Source organism: Chiroxiphia lanceolata, chromosome 24 (genome assembly GCF_009829145.1).
Source record: "Chiroxiphia lanceolata isolate bChiLan1 chromosome 24, bChiLan1.pri, whole genome shotgun sequence".
Lineage (NCBI taxonomy): Eukaryota > Metazoa > Chordata > Aves > Passeriformes > Pipridae > Chiroxiphia > Chiroxiphia lanceolata.
The window spans coordinates 3750375-3765242 of record NC_045660.1 but is presented as its reverse complement, the minus strand read 5'-3'; the positions used below and the strand labels follow the sequence as shown (position 1 = coordinate 3765242).

The window sequence follows — 14868 nt, the reverse complement described above, 5'->3', positions numbered from 1 at the left end:
AGAGTATTTTATGGTTTTCTTTTAAATCTCTGTTTAGTTTGTTTTTATCCATCTCAAGTGAGTAGTTTCCCAGCTCATAGGAGGTTTATGAATTAATTATGGTGAGGCAGGAGTTTTCTGTCTTTCAGAGACTGAGCCACGTTTCTCTTCCAAGCCGCGATCACATGGACTGTCTCCTGTGTTTGCAGCTTTACGTGTACTGTTGATGCATTCTTTAATTTCCCACCTCTAAACTGAATTTAAAATAAAGCAAGTAGGAGAATTAACCAATTGTTTGGACCATCAGCAAAGCAACCCAGGAACTCCCGGGTTCAGACAGGCAGCAGGATAAGACACGTCTGGCAGTTACCTCAGTCTGCAGCAGCCTCTGGTGCTGACAGTAACAAGAACTGAGTTCATTGATTTCTGTTTGTAACATGCCTAAGGGAGAAACGCTCTTCCTTAGTGGGACGTGAGAGAGCAGTCCCATGTCTTTGTATTCCAGCCTGATGTGTTTCTCTGTGCCTTGCAGGACCTGTCTGGTTCCATAGATGATCTGCCCATGGGTACCGAAGGAGCCCTGAGCCCTGGCGTAAGCACATCAGGGATTTCCAGCAGTCAAGGAGAGCAGAGTAACCCAGCTCAGTCTCCTTTCTCGCCACATACCTCTCCTCACCTGCCAGGCATCAGAGGACCCTCCCCATCCCCAGTTGGATCTCCAGCCAGTGTTGCTCAGTCCCGCTCTGGGCCGCTCTCACCTGCTGCAGTACCAGGTAACGCTGCCTGGCACTTGAATTACAGTGCCCAGTGGGGAGGAACTGCCCAGTGTCAGCACTGTGTGGTTACTGAGGCCCACTGAGCTCGTTTATTTGCTTTGGGATGTCTGTAGCTCCTCGAGGATGGGTGGGATGGCTGGTAAACCACCGGTGTCATTTCGCTGGGTTAACGCGACCGATCTCGCTTTTGTTTCCCCTCGCTGTGGCCCAACATCCCCTTCTCCTGGAGTTGTTAGGGGTTCTGGGGTTTAGCTCTGGTGCCTGCTGGGTTTGTGGTGTGCAGTTTGTGATGAGCACTCTCCTGTTTGTGGCACAGGCAATCAGATGCCGCCCCGACCGCCCAGCGGCCAGTCGGACACCATCCTGCATCCTTCCATGAACCAGTCCAGCATCGCCCAGGATCGAGGTGTGTGACACAACTTAACAGCTGTAATTGTACAGCCAGATGTGTAACTAAAAACCACCTGGCCTGGCGACATGAATTCTGTGCCGAGAGAGCATTTAAAAGCTGCCCCAGGTTTACAACCTCTGGGTGTTGAGGCAACTTGCAGTAAATTGTTGTTGTTGCTGGTTGTTTGGCCTCTAAATGTTCCATCCAAGCTGGTGTTTTGGCTTGGAAGATGTTTTCTCTGGCTTTTCAACATGTTTTTCTGTACATGTTCTTGCCCAACGTCCAGTGACTTTTAAGTTTCAAAACAAGGGGTGCTTGCAACAATATTGTGGGGCTTTTCCCTCTAAGAGAAGATTTCTTTGGGGGGAAAATGCCTGTAAAAAATTTCAGCTCTCCTGGCTGAAGGTGCACAGTTGCCACCATGAGAAAGCAAACAGGCAAACAAAAGCCACCACCAGGAAGCCCCCAGGATTTGCAGAGCCTCACTGGCTTCTGCTGTGACACTGAGGGTTATTTCTGGCCAAAACAGGAAATTGGATCTGTTACCTGCTCAGATAACACTGACTCCTTAATGCAAGCGCTAAAACCTGTCCAGGCTGTTGCTGGAAGGATTTTGTTAGTCCTGGGTGTTGCTTTCCTTAGAAACAATGTATGTCCAGTAGCACCTGTGGATGCTTTGCACTAATAATTTGCTCCCTTCCCCTGTGTGCAGGTTACATGCAGAGGAACCCTCAGATGCCCCAGTACAGCTCCCCCCAGCCCGGCTCAGCCTTATCCCCCCGGCAGTCCTCCGGGGGCCAGATGCACGCCGGGATGGGGCCGTACCAGCAGAACTCCATGGGAAGCTACGGACCCCAGGGTGGGCAGTACGGACCTCAAGGTGGGAACTGAGCTCAGCAAAGGCCCCTCTCTATCCCAGCATCTTGTCTTTGAAGTCCCAGGTTGCCTAAGTCCATGCCTGGAAGTGTTCAAGTCCAGGCTGGATGGAGCCCTGAGCAACCTGGTCTTAGTGAAAGGTGGCCCTGCCCGTGGCAGAGAGGTGGAACTTACTGATCTTTAAGGTCCCTTCCAACCCAAACCATTCCATGATTCTGTGATAAATGTTTTGATTTGTCTCCTCTTAGTGTGTGGGTGATGGAAACCAGCACGCTCCTCATGAGCTGGGAGGAGCTGTGCTTTGTTCCTGCTGAGGTTGATGGAATATGTTGCTTTCAGGAATAGTTTTATTTCTAAATGTAGGATCCTTCCTCCTTGTTTAAAAACTTGCAGGTTGTGCATCCTGTGTAATAGTGACAAAGGGCGAGTTCTCTTTGGAGAGGAAGAAAATGGAGTGTTGCCTATTTTGGAAAGGGTTAAATGAGGGTTTTTTCATCCTGTCCTGGGCCATTTGGCTCACTGTGCTGGGTTGAGGTTTGGGAGAGTTTCAGGCAGCTTCTGAATCGATGTTGTTGCTTGGCTATGTCAAAACACATTTTATGTGGCTTATATCCAAGTACTTTGACTTCGTGTTGAGGTGTGAACACTCCCCCTCATCTCTGTTAGTGATCTTTAAATATTTGCTGATAGAAGATTTTTATGGTGATTCATAAACTTAACTAGTTGAGTGATGTTGCCTTCCCCTCCTTTTTTTTTTTTTATCTCCTCAGGAGGTTATCCCAGGCAGCCAAACTACAATGCCATGTCCAATGCCAACTACCCCAGCCCGGGCATGGGAGGGAGCATGAACCCCATGGGAGCAGGGAGCCAGATGCACGGGCAGACTGGTGTGCCCCCGTACAGCGGGATCCCCCCGGGCAGGATGAGCCATGCAGCCATGGGGAACAGGCCCTACGGACCCAACATGGCCAATATGCCCCCCCAGGTGGGCACAGGGATGTGCCCCCCGCCCGCCGGGATGAACCGCAAAGCACAAGAGGCAGCTGCTGCTGCCATGCACGCTGCTGCCAACTCCATCCAGAACAGGTGAGGAGGGAGATTCCCCCTGTAAAAGTCCATCCCCTGTGTCAGATCTCGCTTTTGAAGGGGTATGTGTGTGGAATAACCCGAATTTGGGGTAATGCTGGAATAAGCTCTTGTGAAGGTTTGTCCTTCCTGGAGGCGTTGTTGTGGTCAGGCTGAAGTGTTGAAAAGGGAGAGCATAAAACTTGGACAAGCAGCGTGTTGGAGTGCCCAGAGAAGCTGTGGCTGCCCCATCCCTGGCAGTGTCCAAGGCCAGGTTGGACAGGGCTTGGAGCAACCTGGGCTGGTGGAAGGTGTCCCTGCCCAGGGCAGGGAGTTGTAACTAAGTGATCTTTAAGGTCTTTTCCAACCCAAACCATCCCATGATTTTATACATCATTCTCGGGGGATTTTTAATGATTGTAGCTGAAATTATTTAACTCTGAGATCTCTTCAGCTGTTTTGGCCTTTTTGAGTCCTGGTCTCCTCTGTTCCACGAGGAGATGCTGCGTGTGTGGTGCAGCCCCTAAATCCAGCAGCCACCCAGCTGTCTGATCCAAGGCATTGCTTGTCCAGTGTAGGGAACTTCTTCCTTTTAGGGCCTTGATGAGCAGCTGTGGGAAAGGAGCTGGAATTCAGCTCTGAACTTTGTACTGTTTTCTGTGGTGGGTTTTTTTTTTTTTTTTAATTTATTGCCCATTTCAGAGTAGGTGTGTGTGGCCTTCCCAATGCCATGAGAGCCATGAATGTGCTTCTAAATTAGGTTCCCCCGAAGCTGGTGGATATATTTGTTGTCTGACTGGGTGTTGTGCTCTTTATCCTGCCCCAGAGGCTGCTTTTAGCAAAGCTACTTCCTTAGAGGGCAAGATCTTAATGCTTAATATGTGGACTAAGTGTCTGTTTCTTCCTTGCCTTCTCTAGGCCTCCTGGTTATCCCAACATGAATCAAGGGGGCATGATGGGCACTGGACCTCCTTATGGACAGGGAATTAACAGTATGGCTGGCATGATAAACCCCCAGGGCCCACCCTACCCCATGGGTGGGAATATGGCCAACAACTCTGCAGGTAAGCCAGGGCTTTAGGATTTCGTTGATTCCATTGCACTGGGTCGAAAATCAGTGTTAAAGATTTCCTTTTAACTCCCTAGGGATGGCAGCAAGCCCTGAAATGATGGGGCTTGGGGATGTCAAATTAACACCTGCAACTAAAATGAACAACAAGGCAGATGGGACGCCAAAAGCAGAATCCAAGTCAAAGGTAAAATGTTTTGGGTTTTGTTTTTAATGTCTCCCATCCTCTCCAGCGTCTGGGGAGATAAAACCACTGCACGTTCACTTGGGTTGAGCAGTGCATCTATCTAGTAAGTGTGAGAAATGAAGGGAAGCGTTTCCCAGTCCTTTGGGAGTCATTGATTTCACTTGTAAAACAATTCAGTATTAGAAATTATCACCTGCCACAGTGAAACTGCCAAAAGCAGCATAAACAAACCCGGGTTTGTTGCTGGTGTGGGCTGGGAGCGAGTCAGCTCTCACCCCTCAGCTGGGACGTGGTACACTGCAGTGTTAGTTGTTTCACAAACAAACCTCTTACTAATCCTGTATTAAAGCCAGAAGAGGGATGCAAACAAGTTCTTCAGGGAGTGTTTTTCTTTGCATTGCTGCTACCAGTTTCAAAAGAACCACCAAAAAAGCAGTTTCTGAACCCGTCTCCTCCTTTGCTACTTGAGGGAAAATAAATGCTCTGCAGGTTTGATCCCTGTGCCAGCAGCAGCCTGCAGGAAGATCCAGGAGATCTCTCACTTCTGCTCCTGTATTCTGGAATCTGCCTTTCTTATTTATGGCAAACAAGGACTTGAATGCTCTTGGGCTGGGAGATGCCAGAAGCCACAAATCAGGGCTGTTCTGTCCTGGTCTGTGCTTTTGGATGCCTTTACTGATTAATCCTTGCCTGATGTTTATCTGAAACAAGCATAAGTCTAAATAAATCTGTTCCCAACACAACAGCAGCACTTTGAGCTCTTACCTGCCTGCTTTTTGAAACCATCTCAGGTGTGAAAGAGGTGCTCTTGCGCTGCTCAGCCCTGATATCTCTTTCCTTCTCCTAGAAGTCCAGTTCCTCTACTACAACCAATGAGAAGATCACCAAACTCTACGAGCTGGGTGGGGAGCCCGAGAGGAAGCTGTGGGTGGATCGTTACCTGGCCTTCACCGAGGAGAAGGCCATGGGAATGACCAACCTCCCAGCAGTGGGCAGGAAACCCTTGGACCTTTACCGGCTCTACATCTCCGTGAAGGAGATTGGAGGATTGACTCAGGTGAGTGCCCACAGCCAGGGGACTGCTGCCATTTACAGTTAGTTTGTAGCCAGAGGTAAGCCATGAATTCCTATTTAGCCATGTTTGTTTCCCTAAATAAAACCCAGCATCCTCTAAGTGAGCTTAGCTCTCCCATTGTCTGTTTGAGAACAATCTGTGGTGAGACTCATTTCAACCTCTTTTTTTTTTTTCCCCCCTTTGTCCAGTGCAAAGATTGGTGACACTGTCTTTGCATCTGGCTGTCAGCTGACCTTGTGACCAATTTGATTTGCAGTCTGCCCCTGTTAGAAAAGTTTTCTGTGGGTGATGAAGAGAGTTTGGCCCTTATTTCTTCCCTTGTGTGAACTGGGAAGTGTCGATTTCTCCCCAGAAAATTTCTTGGGAGGAGAAGTAGCTGGGATTTTGATCTCAGAGCCTCCTGTTTGGTTGTGCAGGTCAACAAGAACAAGAAATGGCGCGAGTTGGCCACAAATCTCAACGTGGGCACGTCCAGCAGTGCAGCCAGTTCCTTGAAGAAGCAGTACATCCAGTGTCTCTATGCCTTTGAGTGCAAGATTGAGCGAGGAGAAGACCCCCCTCCTGATATCTTTGCAGCTGCTGATTCAAAGAAGTCTCAGACTAAGATACAGCCTCCATCTCCAGGTGAGTTCAGATGCTGGTTTAAGGTGTGCAGTGGATGTGGGAACTGGAGGATCTCTGGCACTGTGCACCCCACCCCGTGTGCTGTGGGTCCAAACTTCCACAAAGCCCCCAGATGTTCTCTGGTTGTGTAGAATAAATACTTTGCTAATGTGGGAGTGAATGAAATTGGGAGTAAGTTGAGGCTCTCAGAACAGTTCAGGTTTTTTGTGTCCAACCTCTGTACTGAAGTTTTAAGAAAAAGGAAAACCTAAAAACATCTACACACACCTCTCTTGTTTTCTGCTACGTCTCTACCTGAGGAGAATCTGGTGGAGAGAGAGGTCTGGAGTTTTCCCTGCAAGGTGACCCCTGCATATTCCAACAGCAGCCCTTGTGTGACTGCTCAGCTTTGAGGACTTGCTGGAAAAGTTGGACTGGTTTTGACCATGCCAGTGGTACCTTCTGGGAGAAGAAGCTGGATGTGGGTGTGAACTCACCTTCCTCAGGAATTCCTTCTTTCTGCCTTCAGCAGGAGTCAGGGAGGACCTTCTGAGGCTTTGTGCACTGAGAGCACTGCAGGCCTTCTACAAGTTGGATGCTTTAGGAATCAAGCCCTTTAAAATGAACAACTTCTGTTGTTTGAGATTCGATGTGGTTCTCCAGTTTCTGCATATTTAAGCATAATGTTCAATTCAGATTTTGTTAAACCGAAAAAAAAAAAAAAAAAGGAAGACATCCAGGCCAGCCTTGCATGTTGTACTCTTTGGTCTTTGGAAAGTCTGATCCTTTCTGTCTCATTTGCATTGAGTTCATTGCTTGAATTGCTGCTGAACTTGCCAACCCTTCTTTAAGCTTGAGTTTTCCAGTTTGCCTTATAACTAAAAGCCTTCAGATGCCTATTCTAGTCAGGAGCCTGCTCATGTAGGTGAAATAAAAACTTGGTGTGCTTTGAAGTTCCTATAATGTTTGCAAAAAAAATACCTTTTTGGTTCTGACACTTGGCACCACCTTTGTCAGGCTCCTGAGGAGTGGGATAATGAACCTGTTTGGATTGTACTGCAGTTGTCCCAGCTCTGCTAAACCCTTGATTGGTTTGTCCCAATATTCTGTTGGCCACTACCTTTCTCTCTCCTTTCAGAATGTTGCTTTTTTAAAGAACTAAATCATGTCTTGTCACTGGCCAGGAAACCTGTCCCAGTGGAGCTTCATCCTTGGTGTGTTCTGCAAGATAAAGCAACTTCTGTGCCATTAGACTGAACTTCTGTCCAAAGTGGTTTCTGAGTTCTGCCTGAACTACACCACAAATCCATCCCTACTTTCTTTCCAAAAGCTCTTTCTTACCCCCCTGAGGCAGCAGAACAAAGATGTTAAGAGCATTTGGAGTTTGTTCGGAGAGAGCTGAGAGTTTTAGGAAGCCACTTAAGACTTAGTGTAGCTCTAGGTGTGTGTCAGGGTGGATTAGGTGGTGCATCAGTTTTTATTTTGTTTTAGCTAATGTGATGGCATGTGAAGGTCCTGGCTCTGCCTTCAGGGCTGAGCTTCAGCACATCAGCAGAAGGAATTTGCAGGGCTGGTGTCCCAAACTGTGCACGTTTGATTCCTGCCATGAGAGGACTCAGCTGTATTTCCGATTTAAACTGTTCTCTCCAGCTGTCTTGCTCCAGACTCCTACGACTGGGAATATGCAGAGGCAGCACTGAAGCTTGGCTGGCCACTCTGATCCTTTAAGTTGGATCACTCAGTGTGTCCATGCTCCTCTTTCACTTTCCTTTTCTTCCTCTCTCTTGCTCCCCTGGATCAGCAGGAACTGTGGTGTAGGGCACAACACAAATTACTCAACCCCAGCTCCAGGCTAAAGAACCTTGGAGTACTGAGTCCCAGAGGACACTGCATTTCCAGGGCCCAGTGTCCTCCAGACTCACACACACAGTCCTGTCTCCAAGGAATCACCTGGATGGAGAATAACTTCCCTGTTTATAAACCCAGTGGACAACAACAGGACATTTTGAAGGCCCATTAGAAAGGCTGAAAGGCTCTGTTGTCCCACACAGACGTGGTTTGCTCTCCCTGCAGACTTTACAACCTGTTGGCATTGGCTTCCTCCTCATTTCTGCCAAATTAACTCCTGCAGAACTTTGGGAATGAGTTATCCATTAACCACTTTCTGAGGCTGCAGGGGTGCCAGAGCTCTTCCCGGGCAGTGTCCCTCCCACCCCTCAAACCCCAGCAGTGTTCACAGAGACCGGTGGCTGGGAGGGATTGGGAATTGCCTCATGGGCACTCGGGTTTCCTGAAAACCTTCCAGGGTTCCTGCTCGCAGACACAGCCTGTCCCTGGAGGGGGAGGAGGCACCACCAGTCCTCGCTGGGTTTTAATTCCCAGAGCGTGGAACTGGCCCCGCTCCAACTGTGTGTAAACTTGTGAGTGGGAGGGACGGCGGGAGGTGGGGACAAACACCAAATGGCAGCGACGCAGGGAATGTCTCGGGGCCTCTTCCTGCCGGTGCCAGCAGCACAAACGGAGCCGGGAGTGAATTCCTGGGGGAAGCGAGCGGAGCGAAGGAGGGCCCATGAATGAAACTCCCCGCTGAGCTCCCGCTGCCCTTCCTTCTCTCCGAGACCTCCCCGTGCTGGGAGGGAGTCACAGAGTTGAGGACAGGGTGCCAGGAAGGTGGGGTGTAAACAAACATGCCCTGGACGTGACCTCGGAGGATTTTAATGAATAGCTGAAATGACTCATCAACCAGCAGGGCTGGAGCTGAGGGATATCGGGTGCTGGGGACGGTAACTAATGGAAACATTAATTAAGAGTTCAGCTCCTGCCAGCTGCGAGGAGCGGCTGAACCTGAGCTGACACTGTCACAGCGATCCAGGGCCAGCGGAGCTCCTCGAGCTCACGGCACAGCTGGATTACACACAGCCTGGGATGTTTGATGAAAGCTCACTGGAGCGTAGAGCAGGGAGGCAGGGACCTTGCAGGGAACTTGCTGGACGGGTTTTGTCGTTCAGTGGAAAGATCCGGCATCTCCGGCATTCCCTGTTCCAGGAATCCTTGGGAGTGGCGCGTGAATTAACCCCTCTGGAAGGGCAGAGCAGCCTTGTTCAGAGTTACTTGGTGGCTTCAGCTGATGTCCCGGGGTTTCCATCTCTAGGGAGGTTCCTGAGGCTTCCAGGAGAGGGGCTCAAACCCACCACCCTCCCGGGTGTGAAGGTGACATGTCAGGGGTTCCTTGCCAGGAAGCACCATATTCCTGCCACATGGTGCACTCTGGATCATCAGCCTCTGATGGGATAGCTTGGGAAGCACCACACAGTGCCATGGGGGTGGCACCATGTGTAAAGGATCAGAATGAGGCACAGGGCAGTGGTCACAGCACCAGGCCTGACGGAGCTCAAGGAGTGTTTGGATGATACTCTCAGGCACATGGTGTGACTCCTGGGGGTGGTCCTGCGCAGTGCTGAGGGTTGGACTCGATGATCCTTCCAGCTCAGCATATTCTGGGATTCTGTGAGAAGGAACGTGTTCTCTGTACGTGGTTCTTCCAGGAAGCCTGTCCCAGCCTGTCCTTGAAACATTGAGCTCCTTGTACTTTTTTGGCCCCATTTCACCTGTCTCTTCCTTCAAGGACTCTCTGTTCTTGGGGCTGATGTTCTGGGAGGTCCTGGGTTGCATCCCCAGGGGTTAAAGCTGCTCACACCACATTTCTCCTCTTGCAGCGGGTTCAGGCTCCATGCAGGGTCCTCAGACACCTCAGTCCACCAGCAGCTCCATGGCAGAAGGAGGAGACTTGAAGCCACCAACTCCAGCGTCGACGCCACACAGTCAGATGCCCCCTTTGCCAGGCATCAGGTAGGGAACTATCGCTCCCTCCTCCGCTGTTGGGTGGGAGCTGTGAACGTGGGGTCACCTCTGGCCATCACTGCAAAGGGCTGGGGACTTGACTACCTGTTTTGGTGGGACTCCATTGCTCTGCTCCCTCATTCGTGGCTCACAGCAGCATTGTGTGTCAATATTCATTAATTTGGAGGTGGGGTCAGAGGACAGTGTTGAAGAAAGGCAGTTCCTCATGACTCTGGAGGAGCAGGACTGTGGTCCTTCTAGGGGATAGCAACACCTGAGAGGCAGCACGTGAGGAAAACTATCCTGAGGAGCACCATGGACCTCTGTAACCTGGTGTTTGTGGGGTTTTTTTCTTGAACCAGGAGTAACTCTGTGGGCCTTCAGGATGCCTTTGCAGATGGCAGTGATCCTACGTTCCAGAAACGGAACTCCATGACTCCAAATCCAGGGTACCAGCCCAGCATGAATACCTCTGACATGATGGGTCGCATGTCTTACGAGCCAAATAAAGATCCTTACAGTGGTATGAGGAAAGGTGAGCAAGTCCTTGCGTTTTCTCCACTTTCTCCTTGAGTACTAATCCCTGTTAGCTGGCTGCACTCTGGAATGTGCTGTAGGAAACCTCCTGCTTGCCCCTTCTTCCCCAGAGAACGGGGTTTAACTTTTTGAGGCAGCGGTGGCCACACTAATTGTTTCTTCTCTCGGTATTCCAGCTCCGGGAAGCGATCCCTTCATGTCCTCAGGGCAGGGCCCCAACAGTGGTATGGGTGACCCTTACAACCGTGCTGCAGGCCCAGGGATGGGTAACATGGCCATGGGGCAGCGGCAGCACTACTCCTACGGAGGTCCTTACGACAGAGTGAGGTGGGTGCTGGAACCTGGAGGCATCCTGAGGTGCCTCGTGGGTGATCACCCCTTGGCTCTTCACTGCTGTGACTTTGGTGATTGCTGGAGGAGCCAAGGGGGGAATCTAAGGGTTCATGTGGGGTTTTTCTCTCTGTTTCCGTGTAGGACGGAGCCCGGCATGGGACCTGAGGGCAACTTGGGAACGGGAACTCCGCAGCCAAACATCATGCCTTCCACCCCGGAGTCGGGGATGTACTCTCCCAGCCGCTACCCACAGCAGCAGCAGCAGCAGCAAAGGTCTGTGGGGGGTGTTGCCCTTCCCAGTGAGAGAGCTCTGAGGCTCTGACAGTGACAGTTAATGCATCTGTTTCTTCTGCAGACATGATTCCTATGGCAATCAATTCTCCACTCAAGGCACATCCTCGGGCAGCCCCTTCCCAAGCCAGCAAACCACCATGTATCAGCAGCAGCAGCAGGTAAGGGATCCCAGGGTTTCTGGTTTGTTCAGCTGAGAGACATAAGAGTTTTTATCTGTGAACTTCATGAAGAAAGGAGGTGAAAACCCTCGTTGCTTTATGAATATGTAGAATTAAATACCTTATCAGAGAATCACACAGTGGTTTGGGTTGGGAGGGACCTTAAAGCTCATCTCATTCCAACCCCCTGCCATGGGCAGGGACACCATCCACCAGAACAGTTTGCTCCAAGCCCCATCCAGCCTGGCCTTATACAGGAGGCTGTATAAATTGCAAACAATTTGAAGAAGTTTTAATTAGCATTCCCAGTGTCGTGTTAGCAAGGCAGTGTTCTGAGAATGGAGGTTGTTTGCACACCCTGGTCAGGCAGCAGGAGATGAGGAAGCTTTGCTGGGCACCTCTGCCCCTCTGGAACTTTCTGAATACAGTCCTGTTTCTCTAACACCTTTGGCCCAAGTGATGAGTTTATTTGGAGTAGCTCCTGGATCGTTCTGGGGAGCTGCTTCAGGTGGATCATTCTGCACAACCCAGAGGATTTTTTTTTTTGTCTGTCCCTTTCTGAGCCTGCAGCCAGAGGGTTCAGACTCCGTTGCCCAGCTGCCTCCTCCTCACTGTTCCCAAACCCATCAGGTTTGTTTCAGGACAGTTTGAATGAACGTATATCCCTTCCCATAATCCTTACATATGACTTGCTCTTTGTATCCGTGCCAGGACCCATAATGTTTTCCTGATAATTTTAAGTCCTCTGCTTTAGGAGAGTATAGAGAGGGCACTCAGTGAGCTGTGCTAAGAATAATTCCAACTGCTCTGCTGTTTGGCTCTGCAACCAGAGCCACGGGGCTCGGAGCCAAGAGTTCGAGTTACTCTGGAACTTGTCATCTTTGAAGCCCTAGAGCTCCATCTGAAGCCAGTCATGACCGTGGAGTGTCTGAATCGCCTCTACAGCAGCTCCAGCACAGACCTTGGAGGCGAGAGAGATCCTGGATTTTAATTTTGTCTCCACCGTTGACTGTTTTCTCCATTTGCACTTAAAAGAATGAGGGGGGAGAATCATTCTTGCTCCTTTCAGCAGTGTGTTTTGAAATCCACAGGAAAGGAAGAAGCAGGAAGTAGAACAGTTTTTAATACATTTTGTTTGATGCTTCAGCAGAAACCTGGGAAATATAAAAGAATTAGGGTCTGATTAAATTCCTGGATGTGGAAGGGAGCAAGTACTGGTGCCTGGTTTGGTTTGTGGTGAATTCATTGTAGAGCTGAGTCTTTCCTGCAGGAAAGTCCTTTCTGCGGGCAGACTCCTGCCCCCAAGGCATCCTTGTAGAATCCACAAGGAAACTACCCAGCCAGCCACAAGGAATTGGCCTTGGCTTGTGGAAGGGAATGACTGATCCAGCTTCACGTTGGATATGGCCAACAATGAGACAAAGCCTCTCCCAGGCCATGCCACAGGCCAGATCCTCTGGCTCTGAGGACTCTCCCCAGTGAGGTTTGGGTTCTTTGTTTCACCGAATACCAATAAACCAACAGAGGTTGAAAAAGACCTCCGAGATCATCAAGTCCAACCTGTGCCCGATCCCCACCTTGTCACCCAGCCCAGAGCACTGAGTGCCACGTCCTTGGACACCTCCACCAGCTCCCTGGGCAGCCCCTGCAATGCCTGACAACCCTCCCAGTGAAACAGTCCTTCCTGAATTTCCAATCTCACGTTGTCAATGCCTTTCTCCTCCCCGCAGAACTACAAGCGGCCGATGGACGGGAGCTACGGCCTCCCCGCCAAGCGCCACGAAGGGGAGATGTACAATGTCCCCTACAGCGCCGGGCAGGGCCAGACCCAGCAGCAGCTGCCTCCAGCACAGCCCCAGCAGCCCAGCCAGCAGCCTTCTGCACAGCCATCCCCCCAGCAGGACCTGTATAACCAGTATGGGAGCACGTACCCCGCTGCCGACCGCCGAGCCGCCGGAGGGCCGCAGAACCAGTTCCCCTTCCAATTCGGCAGAGACAGGGTCTCGGCTCCCCCGGGCTCCAATGCTCAGCAGAACATGCCTCCTCAGATGATGGGTGGTCCCATCCAGTCCGCTCCGGAGGGTCCCCAGCAAGGGGCCATGTGGCAGGGGCGCAATGAGATGGGGTACAGCTTCCCCAACCGGCCGAGCACGGGCTCCGCGCCCCAGGGCCCCGCATATCACGGAGTGACTCGAACAGATGAAATTCTGCATTCAGACCAGAGGGTCAACCACGAGGGACCATGGCCTTCCCACGGGAACAGGCAACCTCCTTATGGTCCCTCTGCCCCCGTGCCCCCAATGACCAGGCCCCCCCAGTCTAACTACCAGACCCCCCCCAGCATGCAGAATCACATTCCTCAGGTATCCAGCCCAGCACCTCTGCCCAGACCTCTGGAGAATCGCACTTCTCCGAGTAAATCTCCATTCCTGCACTCGGGGATGAAGATGCAGAAGGCAGGACCACCTGTTCCTGCCTCACATGTAACACCAGCAGCTGTCCAGCCTCCCATGATCCGACGAGACATCACCTTCCCGCCGGGATCAGTAGAAGCCACGCAACCTGTGTTGAAGCAGAGGAGGCGGCTAACAGCAAAAGATATCGGTGAGGAAACCCCTGCTTTCCTGCCTTGAACCTTTGGTACAGTCCTGCCGAGCAGAAGGGCTCTGCTGGCTTTGAAAAAGCTGTATTTTTGCACGTTAATCATATTTTCAGCCCTCATTTTGGCATTGCCTGCGGGCAGATTGCTGGTACACGTGGTCTGTGCATCATCTTAACCAGGCTCTGCTCTTCACAGGTCCAAAAAGCAGTATCAGGTATCTCCTTTTTGTTTTTAAACTCCAGGAGCTGAAGTATCATGTGTTTATGTTACAGGAACTCCTGAAGCCTGGAGAGTGATGATGTCTCTGAAGTCCGGGCTGCTGGCTGAAAGTACGTGGGCCTTAGATACCATAAACATCCTGCTCTATGATGACAACAGCATAATGACCTTCAACCTCAGCCAGGTGGGTGCAGATGCTCTTTGGGGCAGGTCTTTGAAGTGCTAATTCTGTAGGGGTTTCTGTCAGTGAGCTGGCAGCAATCAGCTCGTGCAGACTCTCGGGCGTCCCTGTACCTGGGGAGCGTTCCAGGTGGGAAGAGAACGTGGGGGTCTGGGCAGCTGTGAGCTTGGTCACTCGCTGGCCTGTGTGATTTATGTGTGTGTTGGTGTGAAATCTCCTCAGCAGTGCTGGAAAGGCCCTCCTCCCTTGTGACTTAACCAGGAGGGAGATACAACCCAAGAGCACGTGGGTGTGTGCAGGGGGACAGCTTGGATACTCACAGTCAGTATCTGCTTTTGTCCCTTCTCTCAAAGGACAAAAAACTCTGGTTTGCACCATTTATTGCCAGCATGAAAAAACCCATTAATTAACAGCGCTGCTTAAACTCTCAGCCCTGCTTGTGTTGACCTGAGCTGTTTTCTGATCACTGTTCCTTCCTCCCCTCCTGTTTTTCTCCCCCCTTGTAGCTGCCAGGCTTGCTGGAGCTCTTAGTGGAGTATTTCCGGCGCTGCCTGATCGAGATCTTTGGAATCCTGAAGGAATACGAGGTAGGAGACCCAGGGCAAAGAACACTATTAGATCCCGAAAGGTTCTGCAAATCTTCAGCTTCTTCTCCTGAAGAAGGGGAGGAGGACGACGAGCCA

General features: G+C 50.8%; 1 protein-coding gene across 3 annotated transcripts in view; it reads left to right on the top strand.

Moving 5' to 3' along the window:
• The window catches only part of ARID1A (AT-rich interaction domain 1A), a 56492-nt gene that overhangs the window by 39704 nt on the left and 1920 nt on the right, over positions 1–14868 (top strand). For 2 of the 3 annotated variants that reach the window (XM_032710078.1, XM_032710080.1), the window contains exons 5-20: positions 512–752; positions 1072–1161; positions 1859–2026; positions 2793–3108; positions 4006–4151; positions 4234–4343; positions 5191–5400; positions 5835–6042; positions 9738–9870; positions 10224–10396; positions 10575–10725; positions 10873–11004; positions 11087–11183; positions 12914–13787; positions 14058–14188; positions 14692–14868. The exon at positions 14692–14868 is cut by the window's right edge and continues 1920 nt beyond it. In XM_032710078.1, the coding sequence (XP_032565969.1) occupies positions 512–752; positions 1072–1161; positions 1859–2026; positions 2793–3108; positions 4006–4151; positions 4234–4343; positions 5191–5400; positions 5835–6042; positions 9738–9870; positions 10224–10396; positions 10575–10725; positions 10873–11004; positions 11087–11183; positions 12914–13787; positions 14058–14188; positions 14692–14868 (3357 nt within the window). The remainder of the gene's footprint in view (positions 1–511; positions 753–1071; positions 1162–1858; positions 2027–2792; positions 3109–4005; positions 4152–4233; positions 4344–5190; positions 5401–5834; positions 6043–9737; positions 9871–10223; positions 10397–10574; positions 10726–10872; positions 11005–11086; positions 11184–12913; positions 13788–14057; positions 14189–14691) is intronic. The other variant, XM_032710079.1, reaches the window with a different exon arrangement.